The sequence below is a fragment of the Gossypium hirsutum genome, chromosome D10 (assembly GCF_007990345.1).
Source record: "Gossypium hirsutum isolate 1008001.06 chromosome D10, Gossypium_hirsutum_v2.1, whole genome shotgun sequence".
Classification (NCBI taxonomy): domain Eukaryota; kingdom Viridiplantae; phylum Streptophyta; class Magnoliopsida; order Malvales; family Malvaceae; genus Gossypium; species Gossypium hirsutum.
In genome coordinates this window covers 444015-470631 of record NC_053446.1, presented here as the reverse complement: position 1 = coordinate 470631, position 26617 = coordinate 444015, and the positions used below count along the sequence as shown (strand labels likewise).

The 26617-nt window shown below is 33.0% G+C and overlaps 2 protein-coding genes and 2 pseudogenes across 2 annotated transcripts; all 4 read left to right on the top strand.

The window, feature by feature from the left end:
* The first annotated feature begins 780 nt into the window (after positions 1-780).
* Positions 781-10789, top strand: LOC107930340 (valerianol synthase TPS1G-like; annotated as a pseudogene).
* A 1412-nt stretch (positions 10790-12201) lies between these two features.
* Positions 12202-14031, top strand: LOC121203245 (casbene synthase, chloroplastic). The gene is made up of 2 exons (XM_041102631.1): positions 12202-12932; positions 13425-14031. Exons 1-2 carry the CDS (start codon positions 12669-12671, stop codon positions 13731-13733), a joined length of 573 nt encoding a protein of 190 aa, XP_040958565.1. The 5' UTR covers positions 12202-12668; the 3' UTR covers positions 13734-14031.
* Positions 14032-15454: 1423 nt separating this feature from the next.
* Positions 15455-18961, top strand: LOC107930341 (probable terpene synthase 6; annotated as a pseudogene).
* Positions 18962-21652: 2691 nt separating this feature from the next.
* On the top strand, positions 21653-25564 carry LOC107930327 (probable terpene synthase 6). Its single transcript, XM_016861957.2, has 7 exons — positions 21653-21956; positions 22420-22693; positions 23581-23950; positions 24129-24347; positions 24435-24576; positions 25011-25259; positions 25339-25564. Exons 1-7 carry the CDS (start codon positions 21699-21701, stop codon positions 25459-25461), a joined length of 1635 nt encoding a protein of 544 aa, XP_016717446.1. The 5' UTR covers positions 21653-21698; the 3' UTR covers positions 25462-25564.
* Positions 25565-26617: the final 1053 nt, after the last annotated feature.

Sequence of the window (26617 nt, the reverse complement as noted above, 5' to 3'; positions counted from 1 at the left end):
TTTTTTTTTGGGTTTTACAAATTTATAGATATGTAATGTTTTTGTTTTAAAAGCTGAAAACTTAGTTAGAAAGTTTGAGGATCAAATTGATAGAATATGTAAGTATTAAGGACTAAATGTGTTATTATACCGGTTAAAAAAAAACTTTTCATTATCAATTTAACGACTGATGACCAAAAAAAGAATGAATTCAAACATTAGTGTCTAAATTGAAAATTTTTAAAGTTGAGACATAATTGAGTGATCTTAAAAAGAAAAAAAAAATCACCCATAATTCAACAATCGTATGCAATATCGATTTTTTATTAAAAAAATCTACTAATTTTTTTTCTTTTTGTATGAATTATAAAAAGAGAGCGAAATTCTAAGAGCAACCTGACTAGAATTCAGATCGCATTTTAAACTGTGTAAACACAAGGATTAAATGCAATATAAATAGTTTAGTATCTTTTATTTAATTGGCAGGGTTCAACGCACTCCCATTCGACCAATCGACTTAGCAGACACGCAATTTCAATTGGACCGCAAACCTTGAATTATCCTTTAATGATTAAACGCACTAACACACATTTAAAATCATCTCCAACTAATCATGCACATAACCATTTTTTAAGTGAATTATTGTCAATCTATCAAATCATAGTTATCAGCAATGTTTTTGCTTAGATGGACCAGGTTTTGCAAGGCTAAGAAATTGCAATCTCGACGTGTATGGAGGAAATTAACATCTGTGATCATGTTGCGGAAAATCAAGTTGTTAAAATTATGTTATGGCTTAAGTTTAAACAATACGAGGCGTCTCTAGTATTGGCATAGGAGGCGAAGAGAGGAAGGCAGTGCAAGTGTGCAAGCTGATTAATTAATTATTATTTGGTGATTATACTGGACAGATATAGCTGATAACTTCAGACTATTCGGTTTGATTTTTTGTTCCCTTTTTAGCTATTGATAATGTACGATATCAACAAATTAATTATTATAAAAATGGAAGCATCACATGATTTACATTGATTTCCTATTTCCAAAATATATTTTCCATTCCAAGAAAGGATACTCTTAGCTTTTTATAAATAGCCTCATCAGCTAGTTATCCCTCATCAACTTCACATTCAGTTCTGTTGTGTAATTAGCAATAGCAATGGCAGTCCAAGTCCAAGGCAGTGTTTTGGGCAACACCAACATCCTCCTTTGCCTCTCTAAGGCTCCCTCTCCACCATTCGCAATGCTTATTCCCCTACGCCTGCACAAGGCCAAGAGGTGCTGCTTTGTTGCAGCTCATTCCACAAGCTCCACGCCATTAAGCGGTAACCATCGAGAAAGCGGTCGTCCGTTGGCCAACTTTCCCCCAGACATATGGGGTGATCGTTTCCTCACTCTTTCCTTTGATATCTCGGTATATATTTATATACATTATTACATCCATCATTTCCAGCATTTTGATTCCATATTTATCCATTGAAAACATCAAGTTTAGTTTCTTTCATTTTCATTTAATATATATAGTGTTTCCAGTTAGTAGAAGCCATGTATACGTATATGTAGAAGCCATGGTCGTTGAAGAGCGACTATATGGCACCATGGCAAGATTCAAACTCAAGACCTCTAGGGTATAGAATCTTGAGGGAGCTATGGTACCATCAGAATAATCAAAAATAATGCGGGACTTACTGATGTACCTCTTAACTTTGGAACTCATAGAACTCTTAATCAAATAGGGACATATCAACATATTTGAATATTTACATGTATTTGTGTATATATGTATAATATTTATGATTTATATAACACATACGTGCACATATATACTTGTTTGATAAATTAAAATTCAACCTTAATTTCCATTTGCTTATATATAATAATATATGTAGGAACTTGATCGGTGCTCAACACAAGTTGAAGTGTTGAAAGAAACGGCGAAGGATATGTTAATGGCTTCTACAACAGATCCTTTACACAATATTCTTTTGATAAATTCCTTATGCCGCCTAGGAGTATCCTACCACTTCGAGACCGAAATAGAGCAACAATTAGCTCATTGTTTTGATACATTAAGTAAACTCATTCATAACAACGATTTTAATTTGCACGAAACTGCAATCATGTTTCAAGTTTTCAGATCTCATGGTTATAATATGTCTCCTGGTAAGTGTTTATCCTGCAATGACCATTCAAATTGATTTTATATTGATTCGTGTCAAATAATTTTTTTAAGATAGTCATGTGTCGTAGAATAGTAAATACTTACTTTAATCCATCCTTTCGACTTTTAAAATTATTATTTTACTTACTATTATAAGAATTAGGCTAGACAAAACTGTTAAACTGAAAATCAATCATCCAATCACCTCTAGTACCCTAAAATCAAGAGGTATTGAAATTATAAATAAAAAACAATAGAAATGAGTTTAAAATCAATTAAACCTTGTTTTGAATAAGATTTAAGTTAGATTAACCACTTAATTTTATTTTTATAATTTATATAATAAATGTTTAATTATTTGTTTGTGTTGATTTTTTTGGTGTGAGAATTTTTTATTTTGTGATGATTGAATGAGAAATTTGTAATTTGATTGCTTTGAACATCTAATTCTTATAATATTGATTTTACTCTTATAATATTTTATGCTTTTAGTATATACACAAAATCGTTTATTAATACAAATTAGATATATTTATTAGTGTAATAAAGTTTGAATATTTATTAATTTCAAGAAAATTAAATAATCTACAATTTTCATGATAAAAAACTAAAATTTCCATTATATATTTGTAAACTTTACAATAGTTATTCTCTTTTACCATAATTGTCTCTACTATTAATTTATATATTATTATAAATATCATTGTCACCACTATTTTAAACCCTTGTGAGGGGAAGCCCCAAATTAGATTAACCATGAAAATATAAAATATTTTAAAAATTTATAATTCAATTCTAACCCTTAACAAATATTTAACTTGTTCTGAAGAAACCTTTTCTCTTAGCTCATAGGAAGGAAAAAGAAAAAGAGAATACAAGCATTGAAACACCAGCAAATGGTAGTCTATTGTTATTATTTGAAAATGCTAATGCAATGTATTGAATATTGAATCAGATATTTTTAACAAGTTCAAGGATGAGAATGATGAGTTCAAAGTTAAAAATACAAAAGAGCTGATAAGTTTATATGAAGCTTCCCATTTTAGAATAAATGGTGAACTCGTTCTTGATGAAGCTTGTGCTTTCACAACATCACAATTGAAGTCCATGGTAAGCCGAACAAGTCCACCCTATGCCCAATACATCGAAAATGCCCTCTATTGTCCCTACCAAAGAGGGCTTCCAAGACTAGAAGCAAGGCAATATATATGTTTTTGCGAAAAAGATGAAGATGGTGATGAAGCAAGGAATGATACGTTACTAAAGTTTGCTAAGTATGATTTCAATCGGATCCAATTGATGCATCAATAGGAACTAAGCAACCTTTGTAGGTAATAAGAACTCTTTTATTTTTATTATTTTGAACCCAAAGCAAAACTTTTCGTTTTCTAAAATCTTAGTTAATGTCATGCTTGCTTGGGGCATACAGTGAGTGGAAAGAACAAAATATGGAATCAAGGCTTCCACATGCAAGAAGTAGAATTGTGGAGTGCTTTTTCTCGGCGATAGCGGTTTATTTTGAACCATGTTATGCACGTGCTTGCAACATATATGCTAAACTGTTATCAACCTTAGTACTCACTGATGATACGTACGATGCCTATGGTACCTATGAAGAACTCCAATATTTCACCGATGCAATCCAAAGGTACTACTATATATAATTTCTTATTAACATTTTAATGAATTATGATAAATTAACTGGTGGTGTGCAGATTTGATATTGGTGTTATAGATGAACTTCCAACAAATTACTTGAAAATTGTTTACGAGACTATCTTAAATATTCACAATGAAGCTGAGGATAAGATGAGAAAGGAAGGGAGATCTTATGCCATTTCTTACACTATAAATGAGGTAAATTAGGTTGCATCAATTCTTCATACAATGTAACATTTTACATGCAAGTAGTATCCCATCCATAATTTGTCACCCATCTATGAAATTAAACACTCTAGCTGTGTATCATTTATCATTTTACTCAACACTTTTTTTCAATCTATTAATTAAGATTTTCAAAAAAATCTTATACAAAGATCCCACCAAACTTCTAGGTAGAACATAATTGGACATGCAATCTTCAACATAATTTGATTTAAAATTAGTCTCGTACACTTTAATTATGAGCCTATGCATAGTTGGAGTCATTTGATAGAGGTTGTTTTGAGATAAAAGCTTCATTCATTCTTTAATGCAATACATGGTCATCAACCATGTTGCGCGGAAGCGTGTGAAAGAGTAAAATTATTGTACTGAAAAATCACACTAAGTTCAATTCCCAGGAAAGAGAGGTGGATCACGAGGATCGCTTACATACCAGATCTTTCCTAGCCAGAATATCCCTCTATCGTAATTTAATAGCACAATAAATCACTACAATGACACTTGCAAAATATGCAGAACAAAAATAAAGAACACTAGAATTTTAACGAGGTTCAGCAAATTTTGCCTACGTCCTCGGGCACTACCAAATATATTTCACTCCAAAAATACAAGTGAAAGTTTACAAATAGGGAGAGAGAACAATTGCCTTAAGTAGAGAATGGCAAGTGTGGGATGAAGAAAGTAAGAAATGGTTAGGCCTATTATAGTTGAGGTTTAAGGATCAACTTGCAATGTCCCTATACAATTAGGGACCAAAATTGCAATTATCCCATGCCAACTTTTAACCCAACTTGCCAACCAATCTTACTTTCTACTTTCAGTGCCCACCCTTTTTGACTTTTCAAACAATGTGGGTGGGTTCCAATAATCTCCACCTTGAAGATTTGATTAGGATAATCTTATCTTCACACAATTCTTTCTGCCTTTGACAACAATACTTGATAGTGCCTTCTTCAACTGTTAAACTTGCAGGATATTAATCAAGTTCAAACAATGTTCGAAATTGGTTGCTGTTACCACCTTGGTCATCATATCTGCGAGATTATCTGCAGTCTTGATCTTCTGAAGACAAATTTTCCCCTCTTCAATAATTTCCCACACAAAATGGAATCGTACGTCGATATGTTTTGTACGTGCATGATAGACTTGATTCTTTGCTAAATGAATAGCACTTTGACTATCAATAATTTCCCCTCTTCAATAATACACGTTTATGCTCCTGAACCAACCCCAAGGTTTTAGCCATACCTTGTAACCAAATAGCCTCCTTTACAGCCTCTGTTACAGCCATGTACTCGGCTTCTGTGGTTGACAATGCAACTGTAGACTGTAGTGTAGACTTCCAACTTATTGGTCCTCCAGCAAGTGTAAACACATAACCGGTGGTTGATCTTCGCTTGTCCAAATCACCGGCATAGTCAGAATCAACGTACCCAATAACACCTTTACCAAGTGTATTATCCTGCTTGAACAGTAATCCAACATCCACGGTCTTCTGAATATACCGTAGAATCCATTTCACAGCTTGCCAATGTCCTTTTCCAGGATTATGCATATACCTGCTCACTATACTAACTGCCTGTGAAATGTCGGGTTTTGTACACACCATTGCATACATCAAGCTACCCACTGCATTAGAATACGGAACTTGCAACATGTATTCTCGTTTCGTATTCGTCGAAGGAGATAGTTGTGCAGAAAGCTTGAAATGAGAAGCCAACGGGGTACTTACAGGTTTTGTCTGCTCGTTCATGCCAAACTGCTGTAGTACCTTTTTCAAATACTGCTTCTGAGACAAGCTAACTCTATCATGAGCTCTATCTCTCCATATTTCCATGCCGAGAATCTTTTTAGCTTCTCCTAGATCTTTCATCTCAAACTCGAGATTGAGTTGAGTCTTCAATCTTTCAATCTCAACTTTGCTCTTAGATGCTATTAGCATATCATCAACATATAAGAGCAAGTATATGAAAGTTCCTTCTTGTAGCTTCTGAAAATACACGCAATGATCAAATTTACTTCTTGTGTACCTTTGCCCTTTCATGAACTGATCAAATCGCTTGTACCACTGCCTCGGAGATTGCTTCAATCCATAAAGCGACTTTGTCAGTTTGCAAACCCAATTTTCTTTTCCAGCAACCTTGAATCCATCTGGCTGAGTCATATAGATTTCCTCTTCCAAATCACCGTGTAAAAAACGCGGTCTTCACATCAAGCTGAACTAGTTCAAGATCATATTGCGCAACCAAGGCTAGCAAAATCCGAATAGACGAATGCTTCACAACTGGAGAAAACACTTCATTGTAGTCTATTCCTTCTTTCTGAGCGTAACCCTTTGCTACTAATCTAGCCTTGTATCGAATTTCATTTTTATCAGGAAATCCTTCCTTCTTTGCATATACCCATTTGCATCCAATTGCCTTCTTTCCCTTGGGTAGTGTCACCAACTCCCATGTCTTATTTTTATGAAGAGACTGCATTTCTTCATTCATTGCTTGCTTCCACTTTACACCATCAGGGTTACTTATTACTTCTGTGTAAGTAGAAGGAACATCATCATCTGTAATTGGAAGTACATAGGCCACTATATCATCAAAGCGAGCAGGCTTACGAATCTCTCTTCTTGGCCTTCTATATGCAATTGAATCTTGTTGCTGTAGAGGTTCTTGGGTAGGAACCTCTTTATCATTTGTCCCTTCAATATTAGCTGGATCATCGTTAACCTTTTCAAGCTCCACCTGCTGCAAAGTACTACTGGTTTTGTCATCCTTTTGTGAATCCTTGTACTTCAACATGGTTGATTCATCAAAAGTCACATCTCTACTGAAAACAATCTTCCTTGTATCAGGACACCAGAGACGATATCCTTTTACTCCATCAGTTATACCCAAGAATAATGCTTTCTTTGCTCTTGGGTCTAACTTAGATTCTTTTACATGATAATATGCAGTGGAACCAAATACATGCAAAGAATCATAATCAGTAGCAGATTTACCAGTCCACATCTCCATAGGAGTTTTTCCATTTATTGCAGCTGATGGCAAACGGTTAATTAGATGGCACGCATATGTAACTGCCTCAGCCCAAAATTCTTTGCCCAATCCAGCATTGGACAACATACATCGAACTTTCTCCAGTATAGTTCGATTCATTCGTTCTGCCACCCCATTTTGCTGTGGTGTATCCCGAACAGTGAAGTGTCGCACAATGCCCTCATCTTGGCATACTTGTAGAAATGGATCGTTTTGTACTCAGTACCATTATCTGATCGAAGTCGTTTGACCTTTCGACCAGTCTGAGTCTCCACCATCTTCTTCCATTTCAGAAATGCATCCAAAACTTCATTTTTTCTTTTCATTAGATATACCCATACTTTTCTTGAATAATCATAAAAAAAGTAACAAAATAGTGCATACCTCCCAAAGAAGCTACTTTGGTAGGTCCCCACACATCACTGTGAACGTAGTCCAGAATTCCTTTCGTATTGTGTTGCTGGACCAAATTTTACCCTCTTCTGCTTGCCCAGAACACAATGTTCACAGAATTCCATTTTGCAAGAATTTGCACCTTTCAATAAGCCTTGCTTCACCAATGTCTGCAAAGCTTTTTCACCAGCATGTCCCAATCGCATATGCCGTAATCTGGTAGCCTCTGAATCTACATCTTTTGTAGAAACTGTTGATGTTGATCCAATAACTGTACTTCCATTTAAAAATACAAGTTATTTCTTCTTGTGCCTTTCATCACCATCAGTTGCCCAGCTACTACTTTTAGTAATCCATCTCTCAAAGTGATTGTGAGCCCTTTAGATTTTAGGGCACCTAATGAGATGAGATTTTTCTTCAGGCTAGGTACGTAGCGAACATCTGTCAAGACTTGGATTGAGCCGTCGTGATTCTTCAATTGGACTGTACCCACTCCCATTGTCTTACAAGCACTATCATTGCCCATAAGAACAATTCCACCTTCTAGCTCTTTAAGACTAGAAAACCAGTCCTTATTAGGACACATATGGTAAGTACATCCTGAATCCAAAATCCACTCATCCGTTTGACATGCCATTGCCATGCCAACCAAGCTAAAGTCTGACTCCTCATCATGCTCCGCTACACATGCATTAGAAATAGCCTTGCCCTTTTGTAGCTTAGGACAATTCTTTTTCCAATGCCCTTTTTCACGGCAAAAGGCACATTCATCTTTGGCGGGTCTCCCTTTGGACTTTCCCCTTCTACCAGATTTGCTGCTGTGTGAACGACCTCTTACTGTTAAGACTTCTGCGGTTGTATCTTTGTGATCTCTTTTATCTTTCTTTCGAGTCTCAGATCTATACAACGCACTACAGACTGCATCAAATGTGATCGTGTCCTTCCCATGAAGCAATGTGGTGGTAAGATGATCATATTCATCAGGAAGGGAATTCAACAACAATAATGCCTTGTCTTCATCTTCAAATTTCTCATCCAAATTTAGCAAGTCTGCTAAAATTTTATTGAATGAGTTCACATGGTCATTCATCGACATACTGGGTGCATACGTGAATCGATAAAGTTTCTTTTTCATATAAAGCCTATTTTAAGACTTTTCGTTAGAAACTTTTCTTCCAGTGTATCCCATAACTTCTTCGCTGATGTCTCCCTCATGATAGAGTACTTCTGCTCTTTGGCCAAACATAGGCGGATTGTACCACACGCCTGTCTATTGATCTTGGCCCACTCCTTGTCATCCATATTGTCAGGTTTTTCTTCAAGGGCTATATCTAGCTCTTGCTGACATAAGACATCCAGGATCTCACATTGCCACATACCAAAATTATTGGTACCGTCAAATTTCTCTACTTCAAATTTTGCATTTGTCACAGTAGTCCTTGCTGATGACGATGCTGCTGCCATTTTTCTCCTCAATCCCAACTACTGTATACGTGAATAGTACCGTATACGTGAATAGTGCCGTATACGTAAATAGTACCGTATACGTGAATAGTGTTGTATACGTGAATAGTCCTGTAAACGGTCGTATTCCCCAAGTACGAACCTGGCTCTGGTACCAATTGTTGCGCGGAAGCGTGTGAAAGAGTAAAATTATTGTACTGAAAAATCACACTAAGTTCAATTCCCAGGAAAGAGAGGTGGATCACGAGGATCGCTTACATACCAGATTTTTCCTAGCCAGAATATCCCTCTATCGTAATTTAATAGCACAATAAATCACTACAATGACACTTGCAAAATATGCAGAACAAAAATAAAGAACACTAGAATTTTAACGAGGTTCAGCAAATTTTGCCTACGTCCTCGGGCACTACCAAATATATTTCACTCCAAAAATACAAGTGAAAGTTTACAAATAGGGAGAGAGAACAATTGCCTTAAGTAGAGAATGGCAAGTGTGGGATGAAGAAAGTAAGAAATGGTTAGGCCTATTTATAGTTGAGGTTTAAGGATCAACTTGCAATGTCCCTATACAATTAGGGACCAAAATTGCAATTATCCCATGCCAACTTTTAACCCAACTTGCCAACCAATCTTACTTTCTACTTTCGGTGCCCACCCTTTTTGACTTTTCAAACAATGTGGGTGGGTTCCAATAAACCAAGACATAAGAACACACCAACGATGTTTGCTCATTGAAAATGTCTGGTTGAACTGATATTTCACGTTTCGACTGTTAGAATAGTCCTTTAGATCCCATAAATTTTTAATTTAAGTTGCATCACAGCATAAAGTTTATTATGGTTAATTAATTGTTTTGTATTGGTGATTAGTTCAAGAAATTAGCAGAAGCCTATTTTGTTGAGCGACGTTGGATGCATAGAAGTTATGTTCCAACATTTGATGAGTATATGGACACTGCAATGAAGTCAAGTGCAGGCCTTGTTTCAGTCTGTCAAGCCTTGATAGGAATGGAAGAAGCAGATGAAATTGCATATCAATGGCTGATCAAAACTGATAACAAACTTCAAAAAACCGTCAACAAAATTGGTCGTCTCTACGATGATCTCTCAACTAATGAGGTATATCCCTCACCTTTTCTTTTTCTTCTAAAAATTCTTCTAGCAATGTAACGAGGAATGTGTTAATGGTGAAATTAAGGCTGAAGAAAAGAGGGGACTGGTTTGTGGAACCAGTTGTTACATGAAACAATATGGTGTTACAAGACAGGAAGCGGTCGAAGCTTACAGGGAAATGATTGAGGTTGCTTGGAAAGACATGAACGAAGGTTGTCTTAAACCAATGCCTGTCTCAAACAAAATTGCGGTGCGAGCTCTTAACATTGCACGTTTAGTTTTGGTTCTTTACAAGAAAGACGATGGATTGACAAGGCCTGAACTATCTTTGAAAGATGCCATCGCCAAAGTGCTCATTCATCCCATACCCCTTTAACCAACTTTATATCTATTTATTTTACGCCACTTTGCCATTAAATCAAGCCTTGCAACAGCTTCTCAGAGAAATTCATACTCGGATTGGTTGTATGGTGTAAACATCCCTCCCCCACCAAGCCATTAGCCATTCTCAGATTCTTGGAATATTAATCATATATACATAATTATGAAAATATGTAAAACTAAAATAGTTTGCATTAATTTAAGTAGATTTAGTTTATTGAATTTAGTCAATTTTAGTCTAAATACATTTCGAATTTTAAAATTTAAGACCTAACTTAACTCAAAATGGTAACAATTAAATATGTTTCATTAAGGCTTAGTTTGAATGGGCAGTATGTTTACCTCCGGTGAGGTTAAAAACAGCGGTGGCGGTGAGATTAGTTACTATAGCGGTGAGATTGGATAATATAGCAGTGAGGTTAGAAACAATGGTGGAGGGTGTGTTTGGATTCACAGCTGTAGCGGTGATGTGAGAATAAAAAATGACTATAAAGGACATCAGATTATAATTGATACATAATGAAAGTTTTTTAAATTATTTTACTTTTTTAAAATTATTAAAATATGTGAATTTATAAATTCATTTAATAAAATTTTAAAATGTATCTTCCAATATTTTATTATAAATATTTTAATAAATTATATAATTAATTTAAATTATTTATTAGATAAAATGATAATTATTTTTAATTTTTTATAGTTAAATATTCTTTTATAACAATGATAAATATTATTTTCACAAATAGTAACATTATACTTGGATCAAATTTTGAAGTATCTAAACGGATGATTTTTAATAAAAAAAATATAGTAACATAAGACATAACAAGTTTCATTATTACTAGAAATTAGGTTATGATCCAAAATGTTTTTACAAATATGGATTCATTAAATTACTTGCAATGGTTTCTCTTAACATCGCAATTTCAAGGTCACTTTCACTGTTAGAAGAACTCGATTCACCTATATCAAAATGGCCTGAAGAGACTGGCATGTCGGGTATATTCTCAAATTGTCGAAAATCCTCATCATTTGTCCAAGCATGTCTTCAAATGTAATTATGCAAAACCATTGTTGCAATAACTATTAGAATTTACTTGTTGAATGAATAATTTGGAATATCTCTTAATATTGGCCATTTTTTTCCACACTCCAAATGTTAGTTCAATTACAAAGCGTAACGAAGAATGGACATGATTAAATATTTCTAATGTATTATTATACCGGTTAGAAAAAAAAAACATTTCATTATCAATTTAACGACTGATGACCAAAACAAGAATGAATTCAAACATTAGTGTCTAAATTAAAAATTTTTAAAGTTGAGACATAATTGAGTGATCTTAAAAAGAAACAAAAAATTTACCCATATAATTCAACATCGCATGCAATATAGATTTTTTATTAAAAAAATCTACTCATTCTTTCTTTCTTTTTTTTGTATGAATTATAAAAGGAGGGTGAAATTCTAACAGAAACATGACTCGAATTCAAATCACATTTTAAACAGTGAACACTTTAACTATCATGTCTATACACGGATTAAATGCAATATGAATAGATTAGTATCTTTTATTTAATTGGCAGGGCTCAACGCACTCCAATTCTACCAATCGACTTAGCAGACACGCAGTTTCGAATGGACCGCAAACGTTGAATTATCCTTTAATGATTAAACGCACTAACACACATTTAAAATCAACTCTAACTAATCATGCACATAACCATTTTTTAAGTGAATTATTGTCAATCTATTCATAGTTATCAGCAATGTTTTTGCTTAGATGGACCAGGTTTTGCAAGGCTAAGAAATGGCAATCTCGACGTGTATGGAGGAAATTAACATCTGTGATCATGTTGCGGAAAATCAAGTTGTTAAAATTATGTTATGGCTTAAGTTTAAACAATACGAGGCGTCTCTGGTATTGGCATAGGAGGCGAAGAGAGGAAGGCAGTGCAAGTGTGCAAGCTGATTAATTAATTATTATTTGGTGATTATACTGGACAAATATAGCTGATAACTTCAGACTATTCGGTTTGATTTTTTTCCCCTTTTTTAACTATTGATAATGTACGATATGATCAACAAATTACTTATTATAAAAATGGAAGCATCACATGATTTACATTGATTTCCTATTTCCAGAATATCTTTTCCATTCCAAGAAAGGATACTCTTAGCTTTTTATAAATAGCCTCATCAGCTAGTTATCCCTCATCAACTTCACATTCGGTTCTGTTGTGTAATTAGCAATAGAAATGGCAGTCCAAGTCCAAGGCAGTGTTTTGGGCAACACCAACATCCTCCTTTGCCTCTCTATGGCTCCCTCTCCACCATTCCCAATGCTTATTCCCCAACGCCTGCACAAGGCCAAGAGGTGCTGCTTTGTTGCAGCTTATTCCACAAGCTCCACAAAGGCTACGCCATTAAGTAGTAACCATCGAGAAAGTGGTCGTCCGTTGGCCAACTTTCCCCCAGACATATGGGGTGATCGTTTCCTCACTCTTTCCTTTGATATCTCGGTATAGATTTATATACATTATTACATCCATCATTTCCTTCATTTTGATTCCGTATTTATCCATTGAAAACATCAAGTTTAGTTTCTTTCATTTTCATTTAATATGTATATAGTGTTTCCAGTTAGTAGAAGCCATGTATATGTGTGTGTAGAAGCCATGGTCGTTGAAGAGCTATGGCACCATGCTTTTAAAAGCAAATTCATGGCAAGATTCAAACTCAACACCTCTAGTGTATAGAATCTTGAGGGAGCTATAGTACCATCAGAATAATAAAAAATAATGCGGGACTTACTGATGTACCTCTCAACTTTTGAACTTATAGAACTCTTAATCAAATAGAGACATATCAACATACTTGAATATTTACATGTATTTGTGTATATACGTATAATATTTATGATTTATATAACACATACGTGCACGTATATACTTGTTTAATAAATTAAAATTCAACCTTAATTTCCATTTACTTATATATAATAATATGTGTAGGAACTTGATCGGTGCTCAACACAAGTTGAAGTGTTGAAAGAAACGGTGAAGGATATGTTAATGGCTTCTACAACAGCTCCTTTACACAATATTCTTTTGATAAATTCCTTATGCCGCCTAGGAGTATCCTACCACTTCGAGACCGAAATAGAGCAACAATTAACTCATTGTTTTGATTCATTAAGTCAACTCATTCAAAACAACGATTATAATTTCAACGAAACTGCAATCATGTTTCAAGTTTTCAGATCTCATGGTTATAATATATTTTCCGGTAAGTGCTTATCTTATAAGAATTATTCAAATTGATTTTGCATTGATTCATGTCAAATGATTTTTTTTTAAGATAGACATATGCCGTGGAATAGTAAATACTTGCTTTAATCCATCCTTTTGACTTTTAAAATTATTATTTTACTTATAATTGTTAGACTAGACTAGACAAAACACTTAAATTGAAAATCAATGATGCAATTAACTCTAGTACCCTAAACTCAAGAGGTATTAAAATTATAAAAAAAAAAGCCGATTGAATTAAATCGAATAAGATTTAAGTTAGTTTAATAATTAATTCTATTGTTAAAATATATATAATAAATGTTTATGTTACTTTTATTATTTGATTGTCTTCATTGTTTTTTATTTGTTATGATCATATATCAAGAAAATTTGATTGATTTGAACACCTAATTCTTAGGTTATTGATTTTACTCTTATAATATTTTAGCTATCTTTTTATGTTTTCAGTATACACACAAAAGCATTTAATAATAATAATAAACCATTACATTATTAGATATATTTATAAGTATATATAATAAAGTTTGAATATTTATTAATTTCAAGAGAATTAAATAATCTACGATTTTCATGATAAAAAACTACAATTTCCATTATAGAATCATTGTCACCACTATTTTAAACCCTTCTGAGGGCCGGGGCAGCCCAATTTTCAATTTTGTTCTTGTTTTTTACTGTGAAAATATAAAATATTTTTAAAAAATTATAATTTAATTCTAACTCTTAAAAAGATTTAACTTCTCACATTGATACATTGTTCAGAAGAAACATTTTCCCTTAGCTTATTATTTGAAAATGTTAATATAATGTATTGAATATTAAATCACACCATGAACATCACAAGTGAATTCATTCACAAACGGATTCAGAATTAATTAATTTTGGGTCCAGTCCAATGTATCATTCTACCAATGAATACATTTATGTCTCTACTCAGGGAGTCAACTGCTCCGATAGACAAGACTAGCCATCTCTCCAATTGAAATTGTAGACGACATAATAATCCTTCTCAGTATTTGAATCAAATGCTCACTTTGATTCTTTTACGGGATTACGAACTCATTTAGATTATCTACTGAAGTAAGTTATCTTTCTCGTAATGTAAACGTTCTTTACAATGCCACTTATCTTCATTTTTAACTTTAGACAATTAATGAGCTAATATTTGTTTGTCACAATTTCGCTATGCATGTAAAATATAAAAGACATAAAATACAAAAAAATATAATAGTGAAATGTGAAATTAACTTTATTTATTTATTTATCATTTAAATAAATAGTAAATAATTATATGTTTACTACAATATGATACATTTCCCAACAAACATCGCAAGCAATTTTGATTGTTTTATTTTTTAAAAAATTACTTTCCTTTTTGTGAATTATAAGATAATGACAAAATCTTAAATTAATATGATTCGAACCTAAACCACAATTGAAATAATAAATACCTTAGTCATCATGTAAACACAAAATTTAAATACACTATGAATAGATTAGTATCTTTTATTTTAATGACAGGGTTAAACGCACTACCATTCTACGAAAATCGATTTAGCAAACACGCAATTTCGATTGGCTCGCAAACCATGGAGTATCCTTTCGTGGAAAGGAAAAAATATTCTGGAAATAGGAAATCAATGTAAATCATGTGATGCTTCCATTTTTATAATAATTAATTTGTTCTGAAGTTATCAGCTATTTGTCCACTATAATCACCAAATAATAATTAATTAATCAACTTGCACACTTGCACTGCCTTCCTCTCTTGGGCTCTTATGCCAATACCAGAGACGCCTCGTATTGATTAAACTTAAGCTATAACATAATCTTAACAACTTGATTTTCCGCAACATGATCATAGATGTTAATTTCGTATTGATATCAACAAATTAATTATCATAAAAATGGATGCATCACATGATTCACATCGATTTCCTATTTCCAAAATATCTTTTCCATTACTCTTAGCTTTCTATAAATAGCCTCATCAGCTAGTTATCCCTCATCAACTTCACATTCAGTTCTGTTGTGTAAGTAGCAAAAGAAATGGCAGTCCAAGTCCAAGGCAGTGTTTCCTCACCTATGGATCGCCCATTGGCCAACTATCCTCCAGACATATGGGGTGATCGTTTCCTCACTCTTTCCTTTGATATCTCGGTATATATATTATTACGTCCATCAAGTTTAGTTGCCTTTTTCAGTTAATATATATACATACCGATAAGCTTATTAATGGATGTCTTTTAATCTTATCATGTATATATGTAAATCTATAAATGCTAAATTGTGAAAATTAATTCATGAAACTCTATTTATGTGTCTTGGTTTTGCTGAGAGATATTTAGATTCATAGACCCAATGCTTAAACCCAAGAACTCTAGCAGATAGAAGATCTTGAGGAAGTCATGTACCACTCCAGCGATTAAAGACAATATCAAACTTCTTGATATATTTCTCGACTGATAAATTCCTACATTTCTTAACTGCAGAGTTGAGACATATCAACACATATATACTAATTTCCATTTGTTTATATAATGACAATATATGTAGGAACTTGAGTCATGCTCAAGACAAGTTGAAGTGTTGAAAGAAACCGTGAAGGATATGTTGATGGCTTCTACAACTGATCCAATACGGAATATTTTTTTGATATATTCCCTGTGCCGTTTGGGAGTATCCTACCACTTGGAGACCGAAGTAGAGCAGCAATTAGCTCACCGTTTTGATACACTAAGCCAACTCATTCATAACAATAATTATGATTTGCACACAATTGCCGACATGTTTCAAGTTTTCAGATTTCATGGTTACAACATGTCTTCTCGTAAGTATAATATATCATGTATATATATATATCATATTAATCTTAACTAATATTATAATCAATGATTTGTTGTCTCATCAAAATTAATCTTGTCCAAAAGGATCTCTATGGCTCTTCTGGATATTGTCGCACAGAATTTTAAAAAAATATATCCTGCCATTCAAACACATCATCATTTGTAGGTGTGTTTGGCACACCTTAAGTGGAGAACACATGTTCAAATCTTGGAGACAACAACTCTGAACTTCAAATATGGACAATAAAATAAGCCATAACATGCAATTGTAACTGTAATACTAACAAATTGTACTTTTTTTTCCCTTCTTTTATGTTAGATGCTTTTAATAAGTTCAAATATGAGAACGGCAAGTTTAACGTTAGTGATACGAAAGGGATGATAAGTTTATACGAAGCTACTCAATTTAGAATAAATGGTGAAAATATTCTTGACGAAGCCTTTACTTTCACAACATCACATTTGAATCAAATCCACATTATGCCCAATATATCGAAAATGCCCTCTACCGTCCCTACCATAGGGGGGTCCCAAGACTAGAAGCAAGGCAATATATATGTTTTTACGAAAAGAATGAAGGAAGCAATGATACACTGCTTAAGTTCGCAAAGTATGATTTCAATAGGATCCAAATGATTCTCCAACAGGAACTAAGCAACCTTCGCAGGTACTAAAATCATTTTTGTTTTCTAGGTATAAACAAGGAGATATATATTTTATGCATTTAAATTTTAATAATCAGATTTGAAGCAGATACAGATATTAATCTTTGGATATTTATTATTCGAATATTTGGATATATTATCTGACTTATTTTTTAAAATTTTTATTTAAAAATATATTTTATATTTATTGGATTTAGTAATTTCAGATATTTGAAGGATTATTCAATTCATTCCAATTTATATTCAAATTATAATGATTGAATTTAATGCAAATAATAAACAAATTTGGATTCAAATTTTATAAATAGTGTAGTTCTTTCTCATTGGTTTGCATGCAGTTGGTGGAAAGAAGGAAATCTAGAATCAAAGCTTCCATACTTAAGACATAGGATCGTGGAGTTTTTCTTCTACGCGGCTGGATTTAATTTTGAACCACGTTACGCATGTGCTCGCAACATACAAACTAAACTGACATTTATTATTGGAATCATCGATGATACCTACGATGCTTATGGTAGTTACGAAGAACTCCAGCATTTCACCGACGCAATGCGAAGGTTTGATTTCCTAATTAATCTGTCCTTAATATCTTATGAATTATGACTAAAATTAACTGTTGGGTGTTCAGGTTTGATATCGGTGTTATGGATAAACTTCCAACAGATAACTTTAAATTTGTTTACGAGACTATTTTAAAGTTTCACGATGAAGCCGAAGAGAAGGTGAGAAAGGAAGGGAGATCCTACGGAGTTTTCTACACTAAAAATGAGGTAAGTTATGTTTCATCAATTGTATATTATCATATCTTTTTTAAGCAATGTATAATCTTAATTTGATGGTGGTGGGTGATTAGTTCAAGAAATTAGCAGAAGCCTATTTTGTTGAGGCGAGTTGGGCGCATAGAAGTTATGTGCCAACATTTGATGAGTATATGGACACTGCATTGAAGTCGAGTGCTGCCATTGTTGCAGTCTGTCAAGCCTTCATAGGAATGGAAGAAGCAGATGAAACTGCATATCAATGGCTGATCAATACTGATAACAAAGTTCATAAAGCCCTCAACATAATTTCTCGTCTCTACGATGATATAGCGACTAATGAGGTATATATATATATTATTTGATACATAAATCAATGAATCTTTTTTTTAATCGAGCAATGTGTTAATGGTGAAATTAAGGACGAAGAAAAGAGAGGACTGGTTTGTGGAACCAGTTGTTACATGAAACAATATGGTGTTACAAGACAGGAAGCGGTCGAAGCTTACAGGGAAATGGTTGAGGTTGCTTGGAAAGACATGAACGAAGCTTGTCTGAAACCAATGCCCGTTTCAAACAAAATCGCGCTACGAGCTCTTAGTTTTGCACGTTTAATGGACGTTTTTTACAAGGAAGGCGATGGATTTGGAAGCCCCGAAAAATCCATGAAAGACCTCATCGCCAAATTGCTCATTCATCCCATTCCCCTCTAATAACACACGCCACGAAGAGGAGCTGCCATTAGGTGGGATGTATGGGGGTGAAGTCACCGAGCCATTAGTGGGAGTTCCATATATTTTTAGTTCACTCTCAACTCTAAATAAACTATTTACTTAAAGAATATGAAATATGAAATATTTACTATGGGTGTTTTTGTAATCTTGTCGTTTTTGAAAGAGGTTGGATTTTTCCAAATTCTTTCTATATTTGTTATCTTTTTATTGTGGTAAAATTCTAAATTTTGTCTATGTTCTTGATCATTTTTAATCCTTATATTTTTTGAATTTTGAAAATTTAATCTAAATGACTAACTGTTATATCCATTAACTGACTTTTTCATAAATAACATGTAGAAATGACAAACTGACACAACACTACACATGAACATATGAGATAATATGTTTACTGCGTAATATTTTGAAAATAGTAAAACTTAATAAATTTAATCGTTGTTGTTTAATTGGGACTGAAATTTCAAAAATCAAAAAGTAGATAAACTAAAAATGGCCAAATAAAAACACATGGACTAAATCCAAAACTTACTTATAACATAGGAATTAATAGCAAAATTTATCTACTACAATGACTACCAAAAGAAAACTCAAGAACCCAAATCAAAATTGCTATACATCAAATCCCCATCCTTGTAAAATATCAACAGAACAAGTAGCAGTTTTCCTACTGAAAGCTAACCTAGTAAATTGATCATTATACCTTTAATAAACTATAAATATTCAACTTAAATTTGTATAAGATCGATTTGGGTCTTACATGATTCGAATTGGATAATTATTAATAGCTTAAAAATATCGGAGGGTTATTTGGGTGCACTACAAATTAAAGTCTAATAGCTTATTTGAGTGTCAATTAAAGTTTTTGGATATAATAGAAGTATAAAAGATTATATGTAAAGTGATAAAGTTTGAGGGCTTATTTAGTATATTGACATTTATATATAATTAGTTAATTTATTGATTTTTTTTTTATGATTTATTCATTAAAAGAGTTTGGAGGCACTTAAGCAACTCTGCTTGCTGCAGTTCTTGTGCTTCTCGCTTTCCAAATATCAGTCATGTTCGGAGGTACTAACTGTTAAGTAAAAATATAATATACTTATTACATTAAGAATTAAATTGCATTTTGTTTTTATTTATAAAAAAATTGTATAAATTGTTCTTATCTATTAGACTAAAGAGTAAACTGATTCTTTCTGTTAAATTTTCATCCATTTTTATTGTTAAAAATTAATGTACCTGACAGAATAACCAGACAGTTATATGTAATGAGTTATATGTAATGTGTAATGTGTACTTCATGTTGATGTACATGGCCAATTTTTTAAAAGTAAAAATAGATAAAATTTTTAATAAGATCAGTTTACTCATTGATTTAACATATAAAGATTATTTTTTCCATTTTTTAGTAAACGGGACAAAATACATTTTGACTCTTTTTATAATTGCCACCACGGTGTTTTTACCCTTTGTTGACTGTTGCAAATTGTATAGCTTCTTTTGGGTTTTACAAATTTATTGATGTGGAATGCTTTTGTTTTAAAAGCTGAAAACTTTGGTTAGGAAGTTTGAGGATCAAATTGATAAAATATGTAAGTATTAAAGACTAAATGTGTTATTATATCGGTTAAAAAACCCCTTTTTTATTATCAATTTAATGACCGATGACCAAAACAAGAATGAATTCAAACATTAGTGTCTAAATTTAACATTTTTAAAGTTGAGACATAATTGAGAGATCTTAAAATATAAACAGAAAATTCACCCATAATTCAACATCGCATGCATTATCTATTTTTTATTAAAAAATCTACTAGTTCTTTTTTTTTTGTATGAATTATAAAAAAGGGCGAAATTCTAACAGCAACGTGACTCGAATTCGGATCACATTTTAAATGATGAACACCTTAACTATCATGTAAACACACAAATTGCATTGACATTGATTAAATGCAATATGAAACGCACTCCCATTCTACCAATCGACTTAGCAGGCACACAATTTCGATTGGGCCGCAAACCTTAAATTATCCCTTAATGATTAAACACACTAACACACATTTAAAATCATCTCCAACTAATCATGCACATAACCATTTTTAAGTGAACTATTGTCAATCTATCGAATAACAGTTATCAGCAATGTTTTTGCTTAGATGGACCAAGTTTTGCAAGGCAAAGAAATTGCAATTTCGACGTGTACGGGGAAATTAATATCTTAATTATCACGTCAACACACGAATTAAATACAATATGAATAGATTAATATATATTATTTAATTGGCAGGGTTCAACGCATTCCCATTCTACCAATCGACTTAGCAGGCACGCAATTTCGATTGGGCCCCAAACCTTGAATTATCCTTCAATGATTAAACGCAATTAACAACGTTTAAAATCATCTCAAACTAATCATGCACATAACCATTTTTTAAGTGAATTATTGTCAATCTATCGAATAATAGTTATCAGCAATGTTTTTGCTTACATGGACCAAGTTTTGAAAGGCTAAGAAATTGCAATCTCTCGACGAATATGGAGGAAATTAACATCTGTGATCATGTTGCGGAAATTCAAGTTGTTAAAATTATGTTATGGCTTAAGTTTAAACAATACGAGGCGTCTCTGGTGTTGGCATAGGAGCCCAAGAGAGGAAGGCAGTGCAAGTGTGCAAGCTGATTAGTTAATTAGTATTTGGTGATTATAGTGGATCTTTATTGGAATCATAAAGGTTTTCAACAACAGCAGTGCCCTACGTAAACCCCTTTTTAGTTGTTGATAATTTACGATACAAATTAATTATTATAAAAATGGAAGCATCACATGATTCACATCGATTTCCTATTTCCAAAATATCTTTTCCATTCCAAGAAAGGATATATAGTACTCTTAGCTTTTTATAAATAACCTCATCAGCTAGTTATCCCTCATCAACTTCACATTCAGTTCTGTTGTGTAATTAGAAATAGAAATGACAGTCCAAGTCCAAGGCAGTGGCAACACCAACATCCTCCTTTGCCTCTCTAAGGCTCCCTCTCCACCATTCCCAATGCTTTTTCCCCTACGCCTGCACAAGGCCAAGAGGTGCTGCTTTGTTGCAGCTCATTCCACAAGCTCCACAAAGGCTACGCCATTAAGCAGTAACCATCGAGAAAGTGGTCGTCCGTTGGCCAACTTTCCCCCAGACATATGGGGTGATCATTTCCTCACTCTTTCCTTTGATATCTCGGTATACATTTACATACGTTATTACATCCATCATTTCCTTCATTTTGATTCCATATTTATCCATTGAAAACATCAAGTTTAGTTTCTTTCATTTTCATTTAATATATATAGTGTTTCCAGTTAGTAGAAGCCATGGTCGTTGAAGAGCTATGGCACCTTTTAAAAGCAAATTCATGGCAAGATTCAAACTCAAGACCTCTAGTGTATAGAATCTTGAGGGAGCTATGGTACCATCTGAATAATCAAAAATAATGCGGGACTTATTGATGTACCTCTCAACTGTTGAACTCATAGAACTCTTAATCAAATAGGGACATATCAACATACTTGAATATTTACATGTATTTGTATATATATGTATAATATTTATGATTTATATAACACATACGTGCACATATAGACTTGTTTGATAAATTAAAATTCAACTTTAATTTCCATTTACTTATACACAATAATATATGTAGGAACTTGATCGGTGCTCAACACAAATTGAAGTATTGAAAGAAATGGTGAAGGATATGTTAATGGCTTCTACAACAGATCCTTTACACAATATTCTTTTGATAAATTCCTTATGCCGCCTAGGAGTATCCTACCACTTCGAGACCGAAGTAGAGCAACAATTAACTCGTTGTTTTGATACATTAAGTCAACTCATTCATAATAATGATTATAATTTGCACGAAACTGCAATCATGTTTCAAGTTTTCAGATCTCATGGTTATAATATGTCTTCTGGTAAGTGCTTATCCTACAAGAACTATTCAAATTGATTTTGCATTGATTCATGTCAAATGAATTTTTTTAAGATGGAAATATTCCGTGGAATAGTAAATACTTGCTTTAATCCATCCTTTCGACTTTTAAAATTATTATTTTACTTATAATTTTTATACTAGACTAGACAAAACACTTAAATTGAAAATCAATGATGCAATCAACTCTGGTATCCTAAAATCAAGAGGTATTAAAATTATATAAAAAAAAGCCGATTCAATTAAACCGAATAAGATTTAAATTATTTTAATAATTAATTCTATTGTAATAATTTATATAATAAATGTTTATGTTACTTTTATTATTTGATTGTGTTCATTATTTTTTTTATTTTGTGATGATCGGATCAGGATAATTTGATTGATTTGACAACCTAATTCTTGATTTTAATTCTTATAATATTTTATGTAACTTTTTATGTTTTTAGTATATACACAAAAGCATTTAATAATAAATCATTACATTATTAGATATATTTATAAGTGTAATAAAGTTTGAATATTTATTAATTTCAAGAGAATTAAAATAATCTACGATTTTCATGATAAACAACTAAAATTTCCATTATATATTTGTAAAATTTATATATTATTATGATATCATTGTCACCACTATTTTAAACCCTTGTGAGAGGCAGCCCAATTTTCAATTTTGTTCTTCTTTTTTTTTTACTGTGAAAATATAAAATATTTTAAAAAAATTATAAATTTAATTCTAACCCTTAAAAAAATTTAACTTCTCACATTGATACATTGTTCAGAAGAAACATTTTCCTTTAGCTCATACAATTATTATTATTATTATTATTATTTGAAAATGCTAATACAATGTATTGAATATTGAATCAGATATTTTTAATAAGTTCAAGAAGAGGAACTATGAGTTCAAAATTAGTGATATAAAAGAGATGATAACTTTATATGAAGCTGCTCAATTCAAAATAAATGGTGAATTCATTCTTGATGAAGCTTTCAATTTCACAACCACGCAATTGAAGTCCATAGTGAGCCAAGCAAGTACACACTATGCCCAATACATCGAAAATGCCCTCAATTGTCCCTACCAAAAAGGGGTTCCAAGACTAGAAGCAAGGCAATATATATGTTTTTACGAAAAAGATGAAGATGAAGCAAGGAATGACACATTACTAAAGTTTGCTAAGTATGATTTCAATCGGATCCAAATGATGCTTCAACAGGAACTAAGCAGCCTTTGTAGGTAATAAGAACTCCTTTTTTTAACTCAAGGCAAGACTTTTTCGTTTCCTAAAATCAATAAAATTTATATTTAATGCATTTAAAGTGCACGTAAACGTATACTTTAAATAGATGCAATGTCATATGTTTGCTGTGTTAATAAAATCTTAATTAATGCCATGCTTGCTTGGGGCATGCAGTGAGTGGAAAGAGGAAAATATGGAATCAAGGTTTCCATATGCAAGACATAGAATCGTGGAGTCCTTTTTCTCAGCGACCGTGTTTTATTTTGAACCATGTTATGCACGTGCTCGCAACATATATGCTAAACTGCTATCAACTTTAGCATTCATTGATGATACTTACGATGCCTACGGTACTTATGAAGAACTCCAACATTTCACCGATGCAATGCAAAGGTTAATTTTTTAAAAATTACTCTACTATATATAAATTCTTATTAATATTTTAATGAATTATGACTAAATTTATTCGGTGGTGCTCAGATTTGATATTAGTGTCATAGATGAACTTCCAACAGATTACTTAAAACTTCTTTACGAGACTACCTTAAATGTTCACAACGAAATCGAGGATAAAGTGGGAAAGGAAGGGAGATCCTATGCGGTTTCTTACACTAAAAATGAGGTAAAGTATGTTGCACCAGTTCTTCAACATGCAAGTAGTATCCCATAATCCCTCCAAACCTGTAGGTAGAAAATCATTCAACATAATTGGAAAATGCAATCTTTGAAAAAAAAGTCTATACATAATTCAACATAATTTGATTTAAAATTAGTGTCGTACACTTTAATTATGAGCCTATGCATAGTTGGAGTCATTTGATAGAGGTTGTTTTGTGATAAAAGCTTCATTCATTCCTTAATGCAATACATGGTCATCAACCAAGACATAAGAACACACCAACGATGTCTGCTTATTGAAAATGTCTGGTTAAACTGAGATTTCACGTTTCGACTGTTAGAATAGTCCTTAAGATCCCAAATATTTTTAATTTAAGTTGCACCACAACATAATTTTTTAATTAACCGGTTAATTAATTAATATGTGGTGGTGATTAGTTGAAGGAAGTAGCATTAGCCTATCTTGTTGAGCGACGTTGGGTGCATGGATGTTATATGCCAACATTTGATGAGTATCTAGAAACTGCATTGAAGACATGTGTAGCCATTCTTTCAGTCTGTCAGGCCTTGATAGGAATGGAAGAAGCAGATGAAACTGCATATCAATGGCTGATCAATACTGATAACAAACTTCATAAAGCCCTCAACATAATTGCTCGTCTCTACGATGATATCTCAACTAATGAGGTATATCCCTCACCTTTTCTTTTTCTTCTAAAAACTCTTCTAACAATGTAACGAGGAATGTGTTAATTGTGAAATTAAGGCTGAAGAAAAGAGGGGACTGGTTTGTGGAACCAGTTGTTACATGAAGCAATATGGTATTACAAGACAGGAAGCAGTCGAAGCTTACAGGGAAATTGTTGCGTGGAAGCGTGTGAAAGAGTAAAATTATTGTACTGAAAAATCACACTAAGTTCAATTCCCAGGAAAGAGAGGTAGATCACGAAGATCACTTAAATACCAAGTCTTTCCTAGCCAGAATATCCCTCTATCGTAATTTAATAGCACAATAAATCACTACAATCACATTCACAAAATATGCAAAACAAATAATAAAGAACACCAGAATTTTAACGAGGTTCAGCAAATTTTGCCTACGTCCTCGGGCACTACCAAATATATTTCACTCCAAAAATTACAAGTGAAATTTACAAATAGAGAGAGAGAATAATGCCTTAAGTAGAGAATGGCAATTATGGGATGAAGAAAGTAAGAAATGGTTAGGCCTATTTATAGTTGAGGTTCAAGGATCAACTTGCAATGTCCCTATACAATTAGGGACCAAAATTGCAATTATCCCATGCCAACTTTTAACCCAACTTGCCAACCAATTTTACTTTCTACTTTCGGTGCCCACCCTTTTTGACTTTTCAAACAATGGGTGGGTTCCAATAATCTCCACCTTGAAGATTTGATTAGGATAATCTTATCTTCACACAATTCTTTCTGCCTTTGACAACAATACTTGATAGTGCCTTCTTCAACTGTTAAACTTGCAGGATATTAATCAAGTTCAAACAATGTTCGAACTTGGTTGATGTTACCACCTTGGTCATCATATCTGCGGGATTATCTGCAGTCTTGATCTTCTGAAGACAAATTTTCCCCTCTTCAATAATTTCCCGCACAAAATGGAATCGTACGTCGATATGTTTTGTACGTGCATGATAGACTTGATTCTTTGCTAAATGAATAGTACTTTGACTATCACAATACACGTTAATATGCTCCTGAACCAACCCCAAGGTTTTAGCCATACCTTGTAACCAAATAGCCTCCTTTACAGCCTCTGTTACAGCCATGTACTCGGCTTCTGTGGTTGACAATGCAACTGTAGACTGTAGTGTAGACTTCCAACTTATTGGTCCTCCAGCAAGTGTAAACACATAACCGGTGGTTGATCTTCGCTTGTCCAAATCACCGGCATAGTCAGAATCAACGTACCCAATAACACCTTTACCAAGTGTATTATCCTACTTGAACAGTAATCCAACATCCACGGTCTTCTGAATATACCGTAGAATCCATTTCACAGCTTGCCA